The 24,375-nt window shown below is 43.3% G+C and overlaps 2 protein-coding genes across 13 annotated transcripts in view; one reads left to right on the top strand and one right to left on the bottom strand.

Annotated features, from left to right (window-relative positions):
- Positions 1-3,632: 3,632 nt before the first annotated feature.
- Positions 3,633-8,008, top strand: rpl8 (ribosomal protein L8). Its single transcript, XM_060929822.1, has 6 exons — positions 3,633-3,721; positions 6,463-6,608; positions 6,682-6,823; positions 6,912-7,130; positions 7,583-7,698; positions 7,817-8,008. Exons 2-6 carry the CDS (start codon positions 6,471-6,473, stop codon positions 7,973-7,975), a joined length of 774 nt encoding a protein of 257 aa, XP_060785805.1. The 5' UTR covers positions 3,633-3,721; positions 6,463-6,470; the 3' UTR covers positions 7,976-8,008.
- A 496-nt stretch (positions 8,009-8,504) lies between these two features.
- Positions 8,505-24,375, bottom strand: part of usp9 (ubiquitin specific peptidase 9) — a 65,709-nt gene continuing 49,838 nt past the window's right edge. For 5 of the 12 annotated variants that reach the window (XM_060929805.1, XM_060929808.1, XM_060929807.1 and 2 more), the window contains 12 exons: positions 23,850-23,906; positions 20,532-20,655; positions 20,022-20,247; positions 19,784-19,913; positions 19,441-19,626; positions 17,938-18,158; positions 16,306-16,394; positions 16,061-16,217; positions 15,732-15,944; positions 13,229-13,336; positions 12,405-12,500; positions 8,505-10,256 (listed from right to left, as the gene is read on the bottom strand). In XM_060929805.1, the coding sequence (XP_060785788.1) occupies positions 10,119-10,256; positions 12,405-12,500; positions 13,229-13,336; positions 15,732-15,944; positions 16,061-16,217; positions 16,306-16,394; positions 17,938-18,158; positions 19,441-19,626; positions 19,784-19,913; positions 20,022-20,247; positions 20,532-20,655; positions 23,850-23,906 (1,745 nt within the window). In that variant the 3' untranslated portion in view covers positions 8,505-10,118. The remainder of the gene's footprint in view (positions 10,257-12,404; positions 12,501-13,228; positions 13,337-15,731; positions 15,945-16,060; positions 16,218-16,305; positions 16,395-17,937; positions 18,159-19,440; positions 19,627-19,783; positions 19,914-20,021; positions 20,248-20,531; positions 20,656-23,849; positions 23,907-24,375) is intronic. The other 7 variants (XM_060929814.1, XM_060929815.1, XM_060929816.1 and 4 more) reach the window with 3 other exon arrangements.

Raw genomic sequence — 24,375 nt, 5'->3', positions numbered from 1 at the left:
TACACTACCATAAAGAGCGTGGATAACTAACTAACATCCACAAACTCCACACAAAAAGGCCCCCGTCGATCACTGGGCTTGAACCCAGAGCCTCCTTGGTATGACGCAACACTACACCACCATAAAGAGTGTGGATAACTAACTAACATTCACAAACTCCACACAAAAAGGCCCCTGTCGGTCACTGGGCTCGAACCCAGAGCCTCCTTGGTATGACGCAACACTACACCACCATAAAGAGCGTGGATAACTAACTAACATTCACAAACTCCACACAAAAAGGCCCCTGTCGGTCACTGGGCTCGAACCCAGAGCCTCCTTGGTATGACGCAACACTACACCACCATAAAGAGCGTGGATAACTAACTAACATTCACAAACTCCACACAAAAAGGCCCCTGTCGGTCACTGGGCTTGAACCCAGAGCCTCCTTGGTATGACGCAACACTACACCACCATAAAGAGCGTGGATAACTAACTAACATTCACAAACTCCACACAAAAAGGCCCCTGTCGGTCACTGGGCTTGAACCCAGAGCCTCCTTGGTATGACGCAACACTACACCACCATAAAGAGTGTGGATAACTAACTAACATTCACAAACTCCACACAAAAAGGCCCCTGTCGGTCACTGGGCTTGAACCCAGAGCCTCCTTGGTATGACGCAACACTACACCACCATAAAGAGTGTGGATAACTAACTAACATTCACAAACTCCACACAAAAAGGCCCCTGTCGGTCACTGGGCTCGAACCCAGAGCCTCCTTGGTATGACGCAACACTACACCACCATAAAGAGCGTGGATAACTAACTAACATTCACAAACTCCACACAAAAAGGCCCCTGTCGGTCACTGGGCTCGAACCCAGAGCCTCCTTGGTATGACGCAACACTACACCACCATAAAGAGCGTGGATAACTAACTAACATTCACAAACTCCACACAAAAAGGCCCCTGTCGGTCACTGGGCTCGAACCCAGAGCCTCCTTGGTATGACGCAACACTACACCACCATAAAGAGCATGGATAACTAACTAACTAACATTCACAAACTCCACACAAAAAGGCCCCCGTCGGTCACTGGGCTCGAACCCAGAGCCTCCTTGGTATGACGCAACACTACACCACCATAAAGAGCGTGGATAACTAACTAAGTAACATTCACAAACTCCACACAAAAAGGCCCCCGTCGATCACTGGGCTTGAACCCAGAGCCTCCTTGGTATGACGCAACACTACACCAACATAAAGAGTGTGGATAACTAACCAACTACTACAAACATCCACAAACTCCACATAAAAAGGCCCCCGTTGGTCACTGTGCTCGAACCCAGAGCCTCCTTGGTATGACGCAACACTACACCAACATAAAGAGTGTGGATAACTAACCAACTACTACAAACATCCACAAACTCCACATAAAAAGGCCCCCGTTGGTCACTGTGCTCGAACCCAGAGCCTCCTTGGTATGACGCAACACTACACCACCATAAAGAGCCTGGATAACTAACTAACTAACTAACTAACTAACTAACTAACTAACTAACTAACATTCACAAACTCCACACAAAAAGGCCCCCATCAATCACTGGGCTCGAACCCAGAGCCTCCTTGGTATGACGCAACACTACACCACCATAAAGAGCGTGGATAACTAATTAACATCCACAAACTCCACACAAAAAGGCCCCCGTCGGTCACTGTGCTCGAACCCAGAGCCTCCTTGGTATGACGCAACACTACACCACCATAAAGAGCGTGGATAACTAACTAACTAACATTCACAAACTCCACACAAAAAGGCCCTCGTCGATCACTGGGCTTGAACCCAGAGCCTCCTTGGTATGACGCAACACTACACCAACATAAAGAGTGTGGATAACTAACCAACTAACTACTACAAACATCCACAAACTCCACACAAAAAGGCCCCCGTTGGTCACTGGGCTCGAACCCAGAGCCTCCTTGGTATGACGCAACACTACACCACCATAAAGAGCCTGGATAACTAACTAACTAACTAACTAACTAACTAACATTCACAAACTCCACACAAAAAGGCCCCCGTCGGTCACTGGGCTCGAACCCAGAGCCTCCTTGGTATGATGCAACACTACACCACCATAAAGAGCATGGATAACTAACTAACTAACATCCACAAACTCCACACAAAAAGGCCCCCGTCGATCACTGGGCTCGAACCCAGAGCTTCCTTGGTATGATGCAACACTACACCACCATAAAGAGCATGGATAACTAACTAACATTCACAAACTCCACACAAAAAGGCCCCTGTCGGTCACTGGGCTCGAACCCAGAGCCTCCTTGGTATGACGCAACACTACACCACCATAAAGAGCGTGGATAACTAACTAACATCCACAAACTCCACACAAAAAGGCCCCCGTCGGTCACTGGGCTCGAACCCAGAGCCTCCTTGGTATGACGCAACACTACACCACCATAAAGAGCGTGGATAACTAACGAACATTCACAAACTCCACACAAAAAGGCCCCTGTCGGTCACTGGGCTCAAACCCAGAGCCTCCTTGGTATGACGCAACACTACACCACCATAAAGAGCGTGGATAACTAACTAACATTCACAAACTCCACACAAAAAGGCCCCCGTCGATCACTGGGCTTGAACCCAGAGCCTCCTTGGTATGACGCAACACTACACCAACATAAAGAGTGTGGATAACTAACTAACTAACATTCACAAACTCCACACAAAAAGGCCCCCGTTGGTCACTGGGCTCGAACCCAGAGCCTTCTTGGTATAACGCAACACTACACCACCATAAAGAGCCTGGATAACTAACTAACTAACTAACTAACTAACTAACATTCACAAACTCCACACAAAAAGGCCCCCGTCAATCACTGGGCTCGAACCCAGAGCCTCCTTGGTATGACGCAACACTACACCACCATAAAGAGCGTGGATAACTAATTAACATCCATAAACTCCACACAAAAAGGCCCCCGTCGGTCACTGTGCTCGAACCCAGAGCCTCCTTGGTATGACGCAACACTACACCACCATAAAGAGCATGGATAACTAACTAACTAACATTCACAAACTCCACAAAAAAAGGCCCCCGTCGGTCACTGGGCTTGAACCCAGAGCCTCCTTGGTATGACGCAACACTACACCACCATAAAGAGCGTGGATAACTAACTAACTAACATTCACAAACTCCACGCAAAAAGGCCCCCGTCGATCACTGGGCTTGAACCCAGAGCCTCCTTGGTATGATGCAACATTACACCAACATAAAGAGTGTGGATAACTAACCAACTAACTACTACAAACATCCACAAACTCCACACAAAAAGGCCCCCGTTGGTCACTGGGCTCGAACCCAGAGCCTTCTTGGTATGACGCAACACTACACCACCATAAAGAGCCTGGATAACTAACTAACTACTACAATCATATAACGCGTGACTGTTTTACACTAGTATGCTGTTTTCCTGAGTGTTCACACTTAGCTCCTTTCCTATTTGATCACAGCTTACATAAGTGTTCTCCATGAGCTGGAGAACAGGACGCCTGTGAAGGGAAGTGCACCACATACTGAAAAGGGAGCGGCTGGGATTCAGCAGCACTCATCCACACCACTAGGCGGCGCTAGTGCACTCTTTCTATTTCCCCGGAAGAAAATCGCTCTCTCGTCCTTCTACTTCCTTTTTCCCCTGAACGGAGTTTAGGTATGAGAGCTGTCTTTGTTTCTCTCCTTCGAATCTTGAGCGAATCTGTGTTTAAATTTAACCATCCACTTTTAAATTCGCCTAGTAAACGTTGATATGATGCTTATGTGTTTATTTATACCGCTTTGTGGTTAAACAGTCAGGATTTTGTAGGTGAAATTCAGTATAAAAAGCGTACACGTCTTCCTACAGCCGTGTTCAGGCCTTGGATGTGTTTCTCACCGGCATTAGTGTTTGTGATTGCTGTAAGGAAAAAGACAGAAGCTTTATTGAAGGTTAAAACTGAAGAGGTCATGATTTTACAAAAGGAAACTTTACTGCTGTGTTAGTGTCAACTTGCTCTTCTACAACTTAGCTTCTTTATAGCTAACTACTTTAGCTCGCTTGCTAACGTTGTAACTTTTCTCTCTGTGCCAGTTTGATTGCTGAATCTGAGTTGTACTTTGGTGTTCTTGTTTAAATCATATACTCCAGTGGACTGTAGGGTTGGTTAGGTAGCTAAGTACTGGGTTTATTCTTCTGCTGTGTGTAGAGATTGTGCAGGAATGTTGAACCTGAGTCTTGGAAAGCCATAACCGTGTAAATATAAGGGGTGTTCACACGGCACATATTTGCATCGATGCAGCACCGATGTATTTTGCTGCGATATATCTTACACCGGTGTAAATTGTGTGGAGCGTTCACACGTCACAAACCTGCTTACTAGAGAGAAGCGTGTTAGCACCGGTGCGGCCCCACTTGCGTTCACACGGCAGTTTTTGCGACCGTGCTATAGAGGGCTACCGCATGACGTCACCGCGCCGCGAGATTTTGTTAGGCGCCATATTGGAAGACCAAGTACATGCACTCACAGTATAAAACAAAGTACGAGCGAGAATAAAGTGACACGATGGCTGATAATTCTGGTTATGTGAGTGTGAGTACTGGCCCTTTTCCACTACCCTTTTTCAGCTCACTTCAGCCCGACACGGCTCGCGTTTCGACTACCAAAAACCAGCACGACTCAGCTCATTTCAGCCCTGCTTAGCCCCTAAAACTCGCACGGTTTTGGAGTAGGGCTGAAGCGAGCCAAACCGTGCCGAGTGAGGCTGGGGGCGTGAGCAGACACTCCCCTGTGCACTGATTGGTGAGGAGGCGTGTCCTCACATGCCCACACACGCCCCGCGAGCGCGCTGGGATCTGTAAACACCGCAAACCCGGAAGAAGAAGAATTACGAATTACGAGAATTTCTGAAGCCTTATGCGCCTCGCCTCATCTATACGCTCTTGCCAGTATCTGTCCGCGTTGTCAACAAGCCACAGCACCAAGACCAGCAACACTAACGACTCCATGTCCTCCATGTTTATTGTTTACTATTCGGGTCGTGAGACTACCGCTTAAAAGATCACTGATGTCACTGTTTGCGCTGCTTAACGACATCGTGTGACGTCCACCCACTTTCGCTAACTCCACCCAATGTGTCCACCCACTTCCAGCCAGCACGGTTCAGCGCGGTTGTAGTCGAAATGCAACTCCAACAGCCCCACTCAGCACGGCACGGCTCAGCCTGACTCAGCTGCGTTTGTAGTGGAAAAGCGGCAAAAATTGACCGTAGGTGTGAATGAGAGTGTGAATGGTTGTCTGTGTCGGCCCTGTGATGACCTGGCGACTTGTCCAGGGTGTACCCCGCCTTTCGCCCATAGTCAGCTGGGATAGGCTCCAGCTTGCCTGCGACCCTGTAGAACAGGATAAAGCGGCTAGAGATAATGAGATGAGATGTAGAAGTCTGGGAGGCTTGCTCCTCATACAGTTATCGACTTGGGGCCAATTTAGCATGTTTTAAATCTGAATTTCTTGCGTTTGCTTACCTCAGTGTCCATAGATCATGCACAGACTTATCCATTATATCCACAGTTTTTTGCCAAGTCTCACACAGGTTTCTTTCAAGTCTACTGTTGGGCCAATAAATCATAAAACAGCTCAGATTTGTTTGTCGTTTGCCACTCCACTTTATTCTCGTGGGTTCACATACCGCTGCTGTTATTATCCCCTTATCACGAGTTTGTTGGTCTTCCAAAATGGCGCAGGGTCTGTTTACTTCCGGTTTCGGGTGACGTCAGTGAAAGGGGTCTATACGATAGTAATAATGCGGAAATGAAATATGCGCATGCGTGAAAATGTACTTCCTTTTCCTGGTTGTCATGGCATCACCAAGCGCTGGGAAAACAACGTGGATGAAGACACCAGTGTTGCCATTTACTGCTGACGGTTTCCAGCCCAAAATATGTCCAAATCCACCAAAATGCACTTAAAACCGCCCAATCTGGCAACACTGGAAGGCACGCAGTTCTGTTGTTGTTGATATTCGCCATTTTGGAAGCGCAAAATACCAGGATGCAAAGTATGTAATTAACTCTCCTGATGCGTAGCGAGTCTACCCCTGTAGCGTTCAGACGTCCCATTTTACAATCGGTGCTGCCCCGCAAACTAGCATTTACTCCGGAGTAAATTTCTTAACCCACCTCCCGAGCAGGGTTAGATTTGCACTGGTTTAAGCAGCTTTCAGGGGCTACACCGGTATAACTTTGTACCGTGTGAACGCTCTACCGGGGCAGCCCTGGTGCTACACCGGAGTAAAAGTTGCCACGTGAACACCCCTATACTTCCTTCAGATTGATGAACTGGATCTGGTGTGTGGGAGGAGGTGGCGGCGTGGACAAAATCTGATCTCTGACCCTGCTGTGTTTTGTTGTATGTACAGGAGGCACTATGGGCCGTGTGATCAGGGCGCAGAGGAAAGGTGCGGGTTCTGTGTTCAAAGCTCACATCAAGCACAGAAAAGGTGCTGCTAAACTCCGACACATCGACTTCGCTGAACGCCATGGCTACATCAAGGGGATTGTGAAGGTGAGACTTTTCTTCCAAAGACCATTAACTGTGTTAAAGATAAAGGCTGAAAGAATGCTTCCATCTCTTTCAGGACATCATCCATGACCCTGGCCGTGGAGCGCCGCTCGCCAAGGTGGTCTTTCGTGACCCGTACAGGTTCAAGAAAAGGACCGAGCTGTTCATCGCAGCTGAAGGCATCCACACCGGCCAGTTCATCTTCTGTGGCAAGAAAGGTAGCACGATGCTTTTCTGTATGATTTGTTACATGTTGGTGTTTTTTAACCTGTGCAGGATGTCACATTGTAATCTTCTGACATGTAGCCCAGCTGAACATTGGCAATGTGTTGCCTGTTGGTGTCATGCCCGAGGGTACCATCATCTGCTGTCTGGAGGAGAAGCCCGGTGATCGTGGAAAGTTGGCTCGTGCGTCCGGAAACTATGCCACGGTGATCTCCCACAATCCCGAGACCAAGAAATCCAGAGTCAAACTCCCATCTGGAGCCAAGAAGGTCCTTTCCTCCACTAACAGAGCTGTTGTTGGTACGTTGAACTAAAGTAATGGCACGGAAATGAGACAGTTTAATGAATATTATTCCTGAGGAGACGCGAGTGGTTTAACTTTAAATAGACAGACGTTTTGTTTGGAAACTGGTTGGTGCCAACCACTTTTAGAGACCTTGAACTGTGTATGGCATGAGGACACTAAAAAATTGTGCAAGTATTTAGCTCAGTGAGTTTCATTCGGTAATAAATATGCAAACAATTGCCACTAGTTCCTAAACCACCTTTCTGCCTCAAAATAGTGAGTTCCTAATCATGTTTACCCAGAAGATATTTTTAATATAATTTCATGCTTTTCAGTTCTACTTGGATTACAGTTAACGTTGCTTGTTTTTGAAAGGGCACATCATTAAAAATCAAGAATTTGACATGTCGTTGCCTGTACAGGAAGAGTTGATTTAAGGGTGCTTTTTTTATTTACTTTCCAAAAGGTGTTGTTGCTGGTGGTGGTCGTATTGACAAACCCATCCTGAAGGCTGGCCGTGCCTACCACAAATATAAGGTTAAGAGGAACTGCTGGCCTCGTGTCCGTGGTGTGGCTATGAACGTAAGTAGAGGTTTTCCTACTTGGTGTATTGCATGACTTGCAACACCATTAAGAAAATATAATTGGCAATGATTAGAAATTGTGTGCTTCTACTGATGTGCCTGAATTGTGTTTTTAGCCTGTTGAGCATCCCTTCGGTGGTGGTAACCATCAGCACATTGGCAAACCTTCAACCATCAGGAGGGACGCACCTGCTGGACGCAAGGTCGGTCTCATTGCTGCCCGCCGTACTGGCAGACTGCGTGGAACAAAGACTGTCCAGGAGAAAGAAAACTGAACTAAATCTTCATAATAAAACGTGTCCAACCAAGTCAGGCTCGTCTTGTGTTCACTTTTTCCTCATCTGAATGATTAGTTTGAGTATCAGGAGCAGAGGTGGACAAAATAATTTGTAATTAATATATGATGCATTTATTTAGATGTACAGATGTGAGAGAGAGCACATCACATTATCTTTAGTGATGTCATCTTTTTGCTACTTTAATGATGGGGAAAACTAAGGACTGAAGCTGGCCTTAATCCATGATTATCTAGATGATGCCTCCATGTATAGAAATGCAGCAGTTACTATATTACAGTACAGGCATTTAGGAGATGCTCATATCTTGAGTGATATGCAACATACCCTGGAGAGGAGTTGGAGGTTAGGTGCCTTGTTCATGGGCACTTAAGCTGTTCCTGCTGGCCCAGACAATCAAATTAAACTGGGGACCTTTTTGGTCCCAAAACTGCTTCTCCTAACTTGCATTACTAACCTTTCAACTGCTAGGTTAAGAAGCCTTTATCTAGAAATGTAAACAAATACACAAGGTTTAGTTTCTTTATTCTTGAAGGGCGCAATGTTTGTAATAGTTCTGTGCACAAAAAAACCTCACAAAGTGAAAGTTAACATTGCAACTGTGGCTCCAGAATTCAATGTCACTATGGCCAAAACAAAAGTCAGCAAAAAAGGGCAAAGAACTCTGTACAGTCAGTATTTTTAAAAGGAACACAAGGACAAACCGTTCCTCTTAAATGAAATTATTTTTTCCTTTTCAGTGAAATACAACAAAATAAATTCTATAAAATAAAACAGCAAAATATTTAAATATAATATGGTGGGCAGAATAGTTTCATTTGCAGGAGTATTTGGTATTTTTTTTTTTTTTAGATAAATCCAAAATGCAAGTTACCAATTAAATACAATATTTACTGGTGTTTACCCTTATTCCTAAATATTACCTTATCTAGTTTTAAAGTTGCCATGTAACTAACCAGCAGTTCTCTTATAGTATAACCCTGCTTCTGTCCATTCTGCTCCAATAGAGTCCCCAGGCAGAATCTGTGTTCAAGTAGAATAAGCAAGTGAACAGGCAGCACCTGAAGGCTGTCGATTTTAGTGGCCAATGTTAATTCCCCCCCGTTTGTCTAATACAAGGTTCAACCATGGAGAGACAAACAAGCAAACTGAGTATAGTCCACTAATGCTCCAGGCATCCTGGCATAGCAAACTGTTGCATATACATTTTCTCTTTCTAAAATTCCTATAATTCAAACTAAACATTTATTCCCACCAAGAACTGAGTGCCAAATGTTAGGTTAGAGGATACATATGTGCAAGTCAGAAGCCACTTGTTTCTTACCTTTTTTTTTTTTTAAAATGAAGTGATTTTGTTTGGGGAGGGGAAACAGCTAATCAAAATAGCTGTCAATTAGGAACTACGGCGGTTAGGATCACAGAACTTCCCTTTGGCTACACTAGTTTGGTGTGAAGCCATGCTAAAACGTTACAGCATATCAACTAGAGCTTTCAAATGATTCAATTAATACCAAAACAAAAGGAAAGGCAATGAAAGTTTCTAGAACAAATATGTTGTATCACCACTTATGTCAACCGAGCATCAGGATCAGCCAACCATTCCATCATGCCTACAGTACAGCCAGCTCCAGCTCCAGAGGCGGGATAGATTAACCAAGAGTGGACATGAATAAAATAATGTAGAGCTGAATGACCGAAAGGGCCAAAAGGCAGATCAAACTGCACAACTGAGCACAGGTGATTAAACAGGGCTTTTTTTTTTCTTTTCCTTTTTTTTTTTTTTTTTTTTGCATTTTTGTAGTTTTAAAGTTTCGTAAATCAGCAAGTCTCCAACCAGCATGTGGTGCTGATGGTTTTGAACAGTCAAAACTATTAGAATATGTACACCGTCACATGAGACAAGTGCATCAGGCCTGGCTTGTTATGCCACCATACACCATCCACTGCAGGCAGGTTGTAATACTGCAGGGCAGACAGTGTAACTCCACCCCAGGGTGAGGAGGACAAGGAGCAGAATTTTCTGGAAACAGTTTGTGGAGTGACGCTGCATGGTGGGGCCTGGGGCCTCGCTCTTTGCTCGAACGTCTTGCGCTCAGATGGAGGACAGGATGAAAACATGATGCTACTCTTTTGTCTGGGCAGGTGGCACCTCTTCTGGGGGCTCCCAGTTCTCTTGTGCTCTTGGACCTGGACGTTGAGGATTGTTCATATGCTGTGCTGCCGGGCCAGTATACGGCTGACCATGGGGAAGGTTGTTTTGCTGAAATAGGCAAAGGCCATCTTTAATGTCACTTAAATGTGGAACTACACTCAGATCCATAAATATTTGGACAGCAAACCAACAAAAAGATGTGACTGATGTGTAGACTCAGCTTTAATTCAAGGGGTGTAACAAAAGTTTAAAAAAAAAAAAAGTATTAACCATTTAAAAATTACACTTTTTTTTTATAAATAGTTCCTCCATTTTCACAGACTCAAAAGTAACTGGACAAACTAACATATGAGCATCGTTTTTAAAACTTGGATGCAAATCCAAAGTCTGGAACTCATGGACGTGACCAAATGCTGAGTTTCCTCCCTTGAGATGCTTTAGCAGGTCTTTACTGCATCTGCCTTTAGTTGCTGCTTGTTTGTGAATCTTTCGGCCTTCAGCGTTGTCTTCAGTAAGTGGAAAGTATGCTCAACTGGGTTGACTGACTCCGCCATCGATAAAGATTCCATTTATTTGCCTTAAAAAGCTCTTTGGTTGCTTTTGCAGTATGTTTTGGGTCATTCTCCATCTGTACTGTGAAACACTGCCCCATCAGTTTCGTAGGATGACTGAATCTGAGCAGAAAGTATAGCGCCAATCCTGCTACTTCCATCAGCAGTCGCATCAATGAACACCAGTGACCCAGTTCCATTAGCAGCCAATGCATGCCCATGTCCACCATGTTTGACAGATGATGTATGCGTTGGACCATGAGCCCTTCCTTTCCTTCTCCAGACTCTTCTCTTCCCATCATTCTGAGACAAATTAATCTTCGTTTCATCGGTCCAAAGAATCTTGTTTCAAAACTGGGCAGGTTTTCGAGCAAAGTCTAATCTGGCCTTTCTGTCCCGAGTATTACCAGTGGTTTGTATCTGGAAGTAAACCCTGTCTACTTGCATTCACGAGGTGTCTCTTGATTGTAGACTTATGGTGATGATACACGGGGCAACTTTTTGGGCAATTGCGTTTTGACTCTTTTCTATTGAGATTGGGCAACATTGTTTCTTTCTGAATGGTTTTGATAATCTCTGGCAACTTTTTAAGATAAGCCAATCAGAACGCGAGTATCGAGTCATGTGACCTCCGGTGAGGTTTGGATCAGAAATTTCAAACAAATATGGCGGCCGCTCATCAGTGTCAGTGGAGTGAAGAGATGGAGAGACTCCTCATCTGTTTTTACGCCGGTAAGTTGTTATTTTAATATTCTATATGGAGGAATTTACCTCACCAAAGCTCTAAAAAACAACAGACAGCTTGATTAAATGGTCACAGCAAAAATTAAGACATCGATTTTTTTTAGCTAACTGTAAACTGCCGTTGCTAACTGTTGTTGCCCATTGTTAGTTGCCCTGAAAAGTTGCCCTGTGTCTCACCTAGTTGCCCGTTGCCAGCAACATTGCTCGGCAACATTGCCCAAAAAGTTGCCCCGTGTATCATCACCATTAATGATAGGCCTACCTCCTCCAGAGAGTGTTCTTTACATGGCTAGATGTTGTGAAGGAGTTTTACCTTCACTAAGGAAAGAATTCTACAATCATCCACTTTTAGTTGGCCTTCATGGTCATCCAGGCCTTTTGGTGGTGCCGAGCTTGCCAGTGCATTCCTATTTTTGAAGAAAGGTACCAAATTGCTGCTTTGGTCACTCCTAAAAGTTTCTGCTCTCTCTAATAGGAGTGTTATTTTTTTCAGCCTAACGACGGCCTCCTTCACTTGCATTGACGCATCTTTGGACCACGTATTGAGAATTCCTAGGAACAGCTTGCAAATGTAAACAGAACACATGGAAACAACTCCAGATAGCCTGGTCATAAAATAAAGTTAGGAAACAGGCCACACCCGGCCACAAAACGGCTTCAGGTCAATCGTCCAATTACCAATAGCCTGTGAAAATGGAGGGACTATGTTTATATATTCAAAAAAAAAAAAAAAAAAAAGATTTCTAAAAATGTTATTTTTTGTTAATTCAATGGGATCAGAGCTGAAATTCTATACTTCAGTCACACCTTGATGACTTCATTTCAATCTACTGTGGCAGAGTATAGAGGCAAAAAGAGAAGCTAAATTACAAAAATTGTCCCAGTCCAAATACTTATTGACCTAATTGTATTTCAAAGATCATTTGTCTCCTCCCCCCTCCACATGGGAATCGTCCATTACCTGTTGATACTGTGTCCCTGGAGAGTGGGGATACAGAGACGTGTCTTCTGGTGGAGAAGAGTCCTGGTCATCAGGGGCCTCTTGCTCATCCGGCTCCTATAAAACACCATTCGCTCATTAACCTTAAGCTAAGCTCACAATCAAACATGAAACCAGTCACTTATTTTCAAATCCAATTGTGTGTGATAACGGTGGCCCAGCTTTAGTAAAGCCTTGACTACAAAAGCTGGCTAAGCAGGCGTGTTGAATGTGCTTAAGGGATACTTTTATACGAGCCTTAGCCTGCTAAAGGAAAACTTTACAGATAAATCAAAATGATAACAAATAAAGGAACCTGGTAGCAGACAAAAAAAAGAACCAACTATACATGCACAAATACTGTTCCTAAGAGGAACATACCAAACATACATGGTCATTAAATACCACATTGATATAAATATCCTACCTGAAAAATCTATACTTCTCTTGCATGCAAAATAAATTGCTTATGCACCCTGTTATACTAACACTATTTTGTGGGTTCTTTAAGCCAATCATCTGGTGAAGATGGGCATTTTAAAAATGCACTCAAACACACTTCACACAGAAGGGTGAACTGTCTCACTATAGCCAAGGCTTAGAGTTTTCGATCATGTGCATGACAATGAGGGAAGAAACAATTGGAGTTCCTAAAACACATTTATATCTGGACAAAAGACAGTTAATTAGCAGTGGGGATTTTGTTTGTTTGTGGGAGTGGGTAATGGATTTATTTTCCCCATGTGCTGTGAACACCAATAGGTTACACAGATGGCACCAGTGTGGCCAGGTCATACGAATCTTACAGTGTGTTGCTGCTGGCCTGTCACTTCCCCTGGCAAAAGCTGCTGTGGCGAGGACAGCTTCCGGCCTGCGTCCTCTTCAGACACCACCTCGTGCTTCGTTAAGTGACACTAGTTTGAAATGGCAGTTAATAGTGTATTCGGTATACTACACAAGTGTCAAGCGATACTTGAAAACATTATCAAATTGCCATTTTAAGCTCAACCAAACAGGCCACGCTTATCTAGCTAAGCAAATATAAAAAAAATATTAAAAAAAAGAAAATTAAGCTCACATAAAACAGAGTTAAAAAGAATAAAAAGGCTTATCCGTTTTTTTTTTTTTTTTAGAAATGCTGACAAAACATTCACATTCTGTCTGGGAAAATCAAAAAAGATTAAAAGTAAATTTTCGAAAACTCAAAGCCCTATCTATAGTTCAATATAGCACTGGCATTTTGTGGTCACTAAACCATGCTTTAAAAAAAAATAAAATAAATAAAAAAGGCACAACCAAAGACAAAGAGTTATAAATAAACTTTTATAATCCCAGTTAGCATCCAGAGACTAAAATCACCTTAAAAACTCCTACACTACTTTTTCTATTATATGATTTGGTATCCAAACACTGCCCGGCCAAAAAAAAAAAAAATCTCCCATCCAGAGTTACAGTAATTTTTCACCGAGATCTTGTCTTGACAATGGGAGTCAAACCACTCTAAAGTCTTCTCCAGCACATCACAGACTTTCAGTAGAGTTAAGATCAGGACTCTCTGGGGGCCAATTCATGTGTGAAAATGACTCCTCATACTCCCCAAAAAACACTCACAATCTGAGCCCTAATTTTATTCCCATCACGGAAGAGGGACAGGGAATTTAAATTGATGGGATAACCTGGTCATTCACTAAGTTCAGGTATGCCCCTTTTCCACCAAAGCAGTTCCAGGGCTGGTTCGGGGCCAGTGCTTAGTTTGGAACCAGGTTTTCTGTTTCCACTGACAAGGAACTGTCTCTGGGGCCAGAAAAACCGGTTCCAGGCTAGCACCAACTCTCTGCTGGGCCAGAGGAAAGAACCGCTTACGTCAGCGGGCGGGCGGAGTTGTTAAGACCAACAACAATAACAAGACCGCGAAAGATCGACACTTTTAAGCGCCGAGAAGCAGCAGCTGTACAAACGCAAAGTCATCCATTATTATTATTGTTGTTGCTGCTGCTTCTTCAGTGTTGTTTTTGCTTCGATATTCGCGCCAAGGTTTAAGCAAACGTAGCGACGTAACTGACGTATACAGCGACGTAATGACGTGGCACCGCGAGCTATGGAAAAGCAAACTGGTTCTCAGCTGGCTCGCAAGTTGAACGAGTTGTGAACCAGCACCAGCCCCGAACCAGCCCTGGAACTGATTTGGTGGAAAAGGGGTAGTAGTGAGCTGTCTTTTTTTTTTTTTTTCCCCCATAAGATTACTGAGCCTCAACCTGACCAACAGAAGCAACACTCGAGCATACCACTGCCTCCAGAGGCTTGTACAGGTGGTCACTATGCATGTTAGGTGCACTGCTTCATGCGCTTACTTTTCTTACCCTGACACACCCATCACTCTGGAATGGAGCAAATCTGGACTCAGACAACATGGCCTTTTTCCATTACTCCAGAGTCCTATCTTTATGCTCCCTAGCAAACTGAAGTCTTTTCTTCTGATTATCCTCACTAACAAGTCGTTTCCTTATGTAGAGACACAGCTGTTTAGTCCCAGTCCTGAGAGTTACTGTCGCATTGCGCTTGTGGAAATGCTCCGCATAGCCATGAGTTCTACTGTCTTTTTTTTTCTTTTTTCTTAATTCAACTTCAAGCATTTAACTGATTTCTAATGACAGTCAGTCCAGAATTTTTCTTCCGACCACATTTGCTCCTTGAAGTTGATCGTCACCGCTATCCTTCCAGGTTTTAATAAATGCATTGGACAGTTCTTAACCCAATTCCAGTAATTTCAACAATGTCCTTAGTTGTTCTGTTTGCTTGATGCAGACCAATAACTTGACCCTTCTGAAACACAGTAACATCTTTTCCACGACCACAGGATACATCTTCCAGCATGGGTTGGAAAGAAATGGGCAGCTACTCACTGCATTAGTTAGGGTTAAAAGAATCGTTGCCAGCTGAAACAATCACTGCAGGAATTATCAAATTAAAGGCTCTTAAGTATTTGCTTATTTAAATCCATATGGTGACTTTTTGGCCAGGCAGTGTATTTTAATAGATTTAAAATGGTTACTGAATAATGTATGCTGAATTAAAAATATAAGTCTTCAGAAGCAAAAAGAAAAAAAAGAAGTTGCACTTAAGCAACAATCATGTGCAAAAAAGTTTAAAAAAATGCAAATGGAAGCCATGTTTAAAAAAAAAAAAAAAAAAAATTACGATGCGTCTCTGACATGCAATTTTATCTCCTGATACAATTTTAGTATTTGACGTACACATTTTATGATACCAGTTTTAAGGATTTGCATGGACGGTGTGCATTACCCATACCTCCTCTGGGCACAGCTCACAGGCCTTGGCTAAAGTCATGCGGGCACTATGGGAACGCTCCAGGAAATAGCCATTGGAGGTCTCATTGCTCTGAACAGGAGGTGACCAGTTGTTGTACGTGTACTGAGCATTGCCAGTATATGGCCTGCGCTCTAGCTCATCACCAAGCCACTCTACAGCCCATGTCCACTTTCTCTTCAGGTCTCCGTTACTCTGTAAACACATACAGAAGAAGGATATGTTAATGAGTTTGGAATCATTAATAACTTGATTAATGAGCGATTCTAAATAAACCTGCACATGCATCATCTTCAAGTTGTTTAGGGTACCTGAAGAATTTGATATGCAACTGAGCAATTGCTGAACAGGGCCACCATGCACTTGATGCACTGGTAAGCTCTCTTCTGGTAGTGATTTTTAGAGCGCTGGATAGTGTCAAACAGGCCATCACGGTCATCTGGGATCCCCTTGAGCACATTGTGGATCCTGGTGGATCGCAAAGAAAGAATGAGTAACAATGCAATTCAAGTAGTGCTGGTGTGAAAACCTGCTATGAGGGTAAGCACAGACTGACCTGTGAGTTTGCCAAGAGTCTTCAACAAGCAAGATCTGTAGCAGCAAGTCCAGGTAAGGCCTTAACTCATATGTATAGGAGTAGGCAACCTATTTAAAAGCAGGGGGATGATCAATAAAAATAAATAATTGCACACTACCAAATAAGGAATTGAACACTACAGGACAACGATCAACGCTAGGGTTGTGTCTCCATTTTATTCCTTTATAGTTATGACTAATGTGGAACATTCATGAAACAAGGCCCCATTATCATTTGCACCATAACAGCTAGTCATTTCATTGCCAGACTATTTCTTACCAAGTTAACAAGGCCAAAAAAAAAAAAAAAAATTCAGCTTGTCATTTGAGAAACCACGAAAGCCTCAGTCCTGAAGACTATCCAGTGTCTAAAAACTTTCAAGTTGCAGCTCTGTTACAAAAGCACTAAACAGTAGAGCAGACCTGGGCATTTTACGGCCCGCGGGCCGCATCCGGCCATTTGGTTCATTCTGACCGGCCCGCGTACGGTTAATTAGAAATTACAAAATAAATGTATTTTCTAATTTGACCTCACGCATGGACTGAATGTGCATTGCTTTTATTTTGAAGTTGTGTTCAACAAAAACGTAGTGCGCGCGACATGAGCATGACATGAAATCCCACGAAACCCAATCCCGCGATAACTACTTCCGTAATTTGTCCAGACCAACCACAAACTTGTACGTCATCCTTCAAACGGTCCAGCCAATCACATAGTGTGACGTCACCAGCAGGCGCCGGAGCCGATCTGTAACCTACACCGAATCAAAGTTGTTGCGAGCAGATCACAAGAAGACTTTAGCCCCCAAAATGTCCACAAAAAGAAGAAAGGTAGATGCCAAACGCAGGGCTTTCAACAAAACATGGACTGCTAAGTATTTATTTAGTGAAGTCAGAGATGAAGCTGTGTGTTTAGTTTGTGGAGAGCAGATCGCAGTGTTCAAAGACTACAACTTGAGTCGGCATTACCAAATGAAAAACACCAAATGAGGTGATTAGACTACAAATGTGGGCATCATTATTATAATATGATGTATCTTGCTTGATATTTGGAGTAGAAAGACAATACTGTGATGTCTTTATTGTGTTCTGGGGTGAATGTGACTGGAAAAAAAAAAAAAAAAAGGTACAAACATTCACATTTTGTTAACCATTGTTTTGGGAAATTTGATTGAATAAATGACATTTTTTGTCAGGCAACCTCGTTTTTTCTATACTCTTACCAGTCTTAGCAGCTTGTAAAAACAATGTTATTTACTGCTTTATATAAAGATAAAAAAATTTATTTAAAAAAAAAAGTGTTCTGTTTTTCATGTGGGCCCCATGGAAAAAATAATTGCCCACCCCTGCAGTAGAGACTCCCTTGAAACCCGCCAAATATTTGTGCGCAGTATCTGCCACACGAGTCTATGAACGAGCTGTTACTACAGAAAGATAGGATTTGAACAAGTGCATTCATTTAAACTTGGTGTCCAGAACTATTCTCCATGCCGATAAAGAAAAAACACCTTCTAATCAATCAGAATTGAACATTCAGTGTTTTAAGTTTCTAAGTTAGCATTAATAAAGCAATTACCAAAAGTCTTATGTCCATGGTTCTTATGGTTTTTACCTGCCACAGCAGTTCACTCAACACAGTAGAGGAAAACTGCGGGTTCTCCCAGCAGCAGAAGCGCAACAGTTTGATGGTCTCCTCAGAGTTACTGCAATCCTCAATGATCTTCTTCACATAACTGGTTCGCACAAACAGGATCTCAGCCACCAGCTGATGCAGAGGCATGATAGGCTGAGTCAAACTGGGATCGCCATACGGGTTTGCAAGAGGAGGGTTACCTATACAAGATGAAAACAAAAATGTTCATTCTTAACAGAAGCATTTGTCCTACCATAGTATGATATTCGTAACATCAGCTATAGACCCCTTTCACTGACGTCACCCGAAACCGGAAGTAAACAGACCCTGCGCCATTTTGGAAGACCAACAAACTCGTGATAAGGGGATAATAACGGCAGCGGTATGTGAACCCACGAGAATAAAGTGGAGTGGCAAACGACTTAAATAAAACAGCTCAGATTTGTTTATGATTTATTGGCCCAACAGTAGACTTGAAAGAAACCTGTGTGAGACTTGGCAAAAAACTGTGGATATAATGGATAAGTCTGTGCATGATCTGCGGACACTGAGGTAAGCAAACGCAAGAAATTCAGATTTAAAACATGCTAAATTGGCCCCAAGTTGATAACTGTATGAGGAGCAAGCCTCCCAGACTTCTACAATTTAATAATAATAATAATAATAATTTAGGATGGTTTGGGGCTTGCTCGCTGCTGCCAGGTTGGTTGTTGAGTAGCCTGACTGTTTTTTTTTTTTTTTTCTTGCGTGTGGTATCATTGTTGACGCGAGGTTGTTTTTTGAACATGCCAATGCGGACACGATTTCCCCTGATGAGTTATGACTTCAGACGCGATGCGTGTGTGGAGTCCGCGTGATATGTGCGCAAGATAGGCTTCTCATGTGTTTGGAGATCCGCGCTCCGAGACAAGCGCAAGCACACCCCCAAGGGAAAAAAAGGGGCCCCCCGAAAATATCGGCATAGTTCGAACACTGAGTGTAGGCACTGGGTGTAAACAACAAATAGTTTACAATGTCTGGGTAGCAAACAGATGGCAGAATTGGTGTCCGGTCCTCCTTATGTTTCCATTCTCCCTTGCCCCGAGTCTTATCATATGGGTCAAACCCATCAATCACAGCCAGTTTCTCCACATACCGTGCCCTTTCTGCAGCTGGTAATGTACTCACATAACTAGAATTATCATCCATCGTGTCACTTTACTCTCGCTCGTACTTTGTTTTATACTGTGAGTGCATGTACTTGGTCTTCCAATATGGCGCCTAACAAAATCTCGCGGTGCGGTGACGTCATGTGAAAGGGGTCTATACATGTGCCCTCAGCTCCAGGCAAAGCCAACGAGGCTCAAACACCTGAAGATGGCTGCATTGTCAGTCACACGACACTGAGCAAGGATGTGAATCATCATCATCAGGCAACAGCTACAGAAAGTGGGACAGAATACAAAATACTTATGGAGGGGAAATAACTGACAGAAGACTGACCATTGATTGAGGACTGCATACGGGATGTTACATCACAGCAACGCACCAGCTGCGACACCACTGTGTACAGCTTTCCCAGTTCAGCATACTGGTACTTAATGGGTGGGCCTGGGCCCTCATCCAGAGCCACCAGCATGAAGGTGGCTGGCACACCAAGCTTCAATAGCTGGGTCTTCTCTGCCAAACCTATGGCAAAGATCAGAAGTTACAAGTAGTACTGACCTATACCCCAAAACACAAGTGACCCCAGGTTACACAACCCTTTTCAACGAGATCAGTCCCCATATTCAGTCTGACCAACAAGGATTTTTACTTGTAAATCTTACAGGGCTTAATTCCATACCTAGGTTAGCGTACATGACAAAGAGGTTGAAGTACTGCTGCAGGTGACGGCCATGTTCCGACACCTCTCTCCGTAACAGGTTGAGCACAGCGCGCAACAAGTGGTCACTTAGGCTCAGGTTATCACAGCCCTAACACAAAGTTCAGGAACATGTTAAAAGATAAACCTATCCAAATACATTAGTACATCTCCATTTAAAATTTCACTGTTCAGTTCGTTATGGATTTGATGAGCTTACCTGACTGGATGGTCCTGGTGAGGCAACAGGTGATGGGTAGGGTCCATCTTGCAGAGAAAAATGTGCAATAAATACAATGAGCTTGGAGAAGGCTCCTCGCACCTCAGCACTAGGGCACTCGAGCAGGTACTCCGAGAAGCGGTTTGGGTAGGAAAAGAGGGCACTGTGTGCAAACCAGCAGCGTACATTCTTGCTGTGTCTAAGGAGGATGCACAGGGCATCGTACCTAAAATGAAATGCATGCAATTAATGACTTTTTTTTTTAAACTATTGCAATAATTGATCTTGAATTAATAAGCTGCCCCCCCCCCCCAATTCCAAAAACACCCCACTACCAAAAATGGCCTGGGAGAATAACTACACAATTACCCAAATAAAGAACTGACTACCATTAAAACAAACATTTAAACAAATGTGTTTAATTCAGGGCATGCTCAGAACATGCGTCGTCATCCATTTTATTTAAAAACACCCCACCCCACCCCTGCAATATTCAAGAAGGCTGCATACCAATCACTGGCTGGGCCACGGACAGCTTTCTTGGTATGAAATCCTGTGCTGAAGAGGAATCGAGCAGCAAGCTGAATGCTAATCTTAGCCATTTCTTCTGCTTCAGGCAAGAGATGGTCTTGTCCTAATTAAACAAAAATGAATTAAGGTAAAACACAAATTAACTCAAGATGCTAAGCACGATTGCAAATGAATGTCTTAAAACATGGAGCATTTTAACATAGCATATGCACCTGAGGCTGCATCATGGCATGAGCATTTCTTAAAAGATATTCATTACTTTATTTAAAAAAAACTTCAAAAATAAATAAAACTAAATGAGCTGCTTTAAAACGCATGTGACAAATTAACACTTGTGGTGGCACCTTCTTAAAGGAACAGTCCACCGTATTTCCATAATGAAATATGCTCTTATCTGAATTGAGACGAGCTGCTCCGTACCTCTCCAAGCTTTGCGCGACCTCCCAGTCAGTCAGACGCGCTGTCACTCCTGTTAGCAATGTAGCTAGGCTCAGCATGGCCAATGGTATTTTTTGGGGCTGTAGTTAGATGCGACCAAACTCTTCCACGTTTTTCCTGTTTACACAGGTTTATATGACCAGTGATATGAAACAAGTTCAGTTACACAAATTGAAACGTAGCGATTTTCTATGCTATGGAAAGTCCGCACTATAATGACAGGCGTACTAACACCTTCTGCGCGCTTCGGCAGCGCATTGATACGGAGCTCAGATATCAATGCGCTGTCGAAGCGTGCAGAAGGTGTTAGTACGCCTGTCATTATAGTGCGGACTTTCCATAGCATAGAAAATGGCTACGTTTCAATTTTTTTAACTGAAAATTTTTTCATATCACTCGTCATATAAACCTATGTAAACAGGAAAAACGCGGAAGAGTTTGGTCGCATCTAACTACAGCCCCAAAAAATACCGTTGGCCATGCTGAGCCTAGCTACATTGCTAACAGGAGTGACAGCGCGTCTGACTGACTGGGAGGTCGCGCAAAGCTCGGAGAGGTACGGAGCAGCTCGTCTCAATTCAGATAAGAGCACATTTCATTATGGAAGTACGGTGGACTGTTCTTTAAAAACAGTATATTGAGTTTATTTAAAAAAAAAAAAAAAAAAAAAAAAAAAGGTCCTTCGTGGCGTTTAGACCAGGACAGCATATTCACTTTGCTTGATTGTAAACGGTCTTACAAAAATGGCATGCTGGTGGTTTGTCACCCCATTAATTGAAAGTCTCTCAAAACACGTTCCCATTAATGTAGGGATAATCTGTATTCGAGATATGAACTTAATCTCATTCTAAATGATGACTGAACCCATCATCCAAAAATCAACTTTTCTGAAATCAGCAGCCTTGGACAGTTGTCAGGCTAACAAATATTTATTTATTTATTTTAAATTTGAACCCCTGGATATGCTTTATGGGAATGAATATACTAGTGCATCTCAAAAAAATTAGTATATTATGAAAAGGTTTTTTTTTTTTTTGGTAATTTAATTCAAAAATGTAAACTTTATATACTAGACTCATTACACAAAGTGAAATATTTCAAGCCGTGTTTTAATTTTGATTATGGTTTATAGCTCTCAAATCAGAAATTCACTCTCTCAAACTATTAGAATAATTCTCTCCAAGAGCAATCAAAAAAGTATTCACAATACAGAAAATGTCCAATTTCTGACAAAACGTGTTCATTTGTACACTCAATACTTGATTGAGGCTCCTTTACCACAAATTACTGCAATGTGGTGTGGCATGTGGGCGATCAGCCAGGTGGCACTGCTGAGGCGTTCTTGAAGCCCAGGCTGCTTTGATGGCAGCCTTCAGCTTGTCTGCATTTTTGGGCCAGGTGTTTCTCATTTTCCTCCTGATAATACGCCATAGATTCTCGATAAGGTTCAGGTCAGGCGAGCTGGCTGGCCAATCAAACACAGTAATATCATGGTCAGCAAACCATTTGGTAGTAGTTCTGGCACTGTGGGCAGGTGCCAAGTCCTGCTGGAAAAGGAAGTCAGCATTTCCATAAAGCTTGTCAGCAGGTGGAAGCATGAAGTGCTTTAAAATCTCCTGGTAGACAGCTGTGTTGACTTTGGACTTGATAAAACAAAGTGGACCAACACCAGTAGATGACATGGCACCCCAAATCACAGACTGCGAAAACCTTACATTGGACTTCAAAGACTTTGAATTCTGTGCCTCTTCATTCTTCCTCCAGACTGTAGGACCTTGATTTCCAAATGAAATGCAAAATTTACTTTCATCTGAAGAGAGGACTTTGGACCACTGAGCAAAAGTCCAGTTCTTTCTCTCCTAAAACCAGGTAAGACGCTTCAGGTGTGGTCTCTGGTTCAGGAGTGGCTTGATATTAGGAACGTAACAGTTGTAGCCCCTTTCCTGAAGATGTCTGTGTGTGGTGGTTCTTGATGCACTGACACCAGCCTCAGTCCGCTCCTTGGGAAGCTCTCCCAAGTTCTTGAATAGACTTTTTCTTGACAATCCTCTCAAGGCTGCGGTCATCCCTGTTGCTTGTGCACCTTTTCCAGCAATGACCTTCTGTGGCTTACCCTCCTTATGGAGGTGGTCAATGATCATCTTCTGGGCAACTATCAAGTCAGCAGTCTTCCACATGATTGTGGTTGCGTGTACCGAACTAGACTGAGAGATACACTGTATTTAGTCTGTTGAAATAATGAAGATGGAATACAGTGTCCCCGAGTTTCCCTTTTTTTTTTTTTTGGCTGGGGTGTGGGGGGGATCAGGATGTCACCTGCAGGATCCCCTCCCCACTGCTCCGATTACAGAGAATTTGGACCTGAACAAACAGTTAAAAGGAGTCATATTCCAAGTCTTCACATTTATCTTAGAACAATAATTCAAAAAAATTTTACAAAACAGAACCCCTTTTAGTTATCCAAGTTGGATCAAAGCTGCTGATCCTGTGGGGAGTCCTGTGCTGAGGGGATGCAGTTTCAGCAGGAGAACTGGTAGTGTTCTATTCGGGCAGGGGCAGAATTTTGATTTCGGCGGCTGGGGGGTCCACAAACCCCTACCTGAGGTCTATCTGCTGTACTCAGGTCTCTCTTGCAAAACAAATCTTGATCTCAATTAAATTACCTGATTAAATAAATGGTTGTATAGAAATGAGGGAATATCTTGGAGGAAAGTTCATCCCTTCAATACAGTTCCACAGACTTGGCAAGGAGCAATGAAGATATTCTGGAGACTCATTCATGGAGACTCACTACTAAAACACTTCACCCATCTGTACCACGGCCCCTCATATCTTATTGCCTGACACCAATTCGCTCACCTCTCCAATTTCTAAATGCTGTTTCTGCTTCCTGACTATCACCTGCCGCAGCTGTCCCTGCCGAGTTAGACACAAAACATTTCCAAATAAAAATACTTTCATGAAGAAAATAATTAATTTTAAAAAAAGGTGTACTGTAGTGATTTAGATTAGAATGGCATATGAACCATTTATAGCTCTAATTGAATTATAATTCTAATTAGGAAGTCTCGTCTCATCTCATTATGTCTAGCCGCTTTATCCTGTTCTACAGGGTCGCAGGCAAGCTGGAGCCTATCCCAGCTGACTACGGGCGAAAGGCGGGGTACACCCTGGACAAGTCGCCAGGTCATCACAGGGCTGACACATAGACACAGACAACCATTCACACTCACATTCACACCTACGGTCAATTTAGAGTCACCAGTTAACCTAACCTGCATGTCTTTGGACTGTGGGGGAAACCGGAGCACCCGGAGAACATGCAAACTCCACACAGAAAGGCCCTCGCCGGCCACGGGGCTCGAACCCGGACCTTCTTGCTGTG

The sequence above is a fragment of the Neoarius graeffei genome, chromosome 9, assembly GCF_027579695.1.
Source record: "Neoarius graeffei isolate fNeoGra1 chromosome 9, fNeoGra1.pri, whole genome shotgun sequence".
Classification (NCBI taxonomy): domain Eukaryota; kingdom Metazoa; phylum Chordata; class Actinopteri; order Siluriformes; family Ariidae; genus Neoarius; species Neoarius graeffei.
Note: the sequence above shows the minus strand (reverse complement) of the source record. Positions and strands in the feature narration are given on the sequence as shown.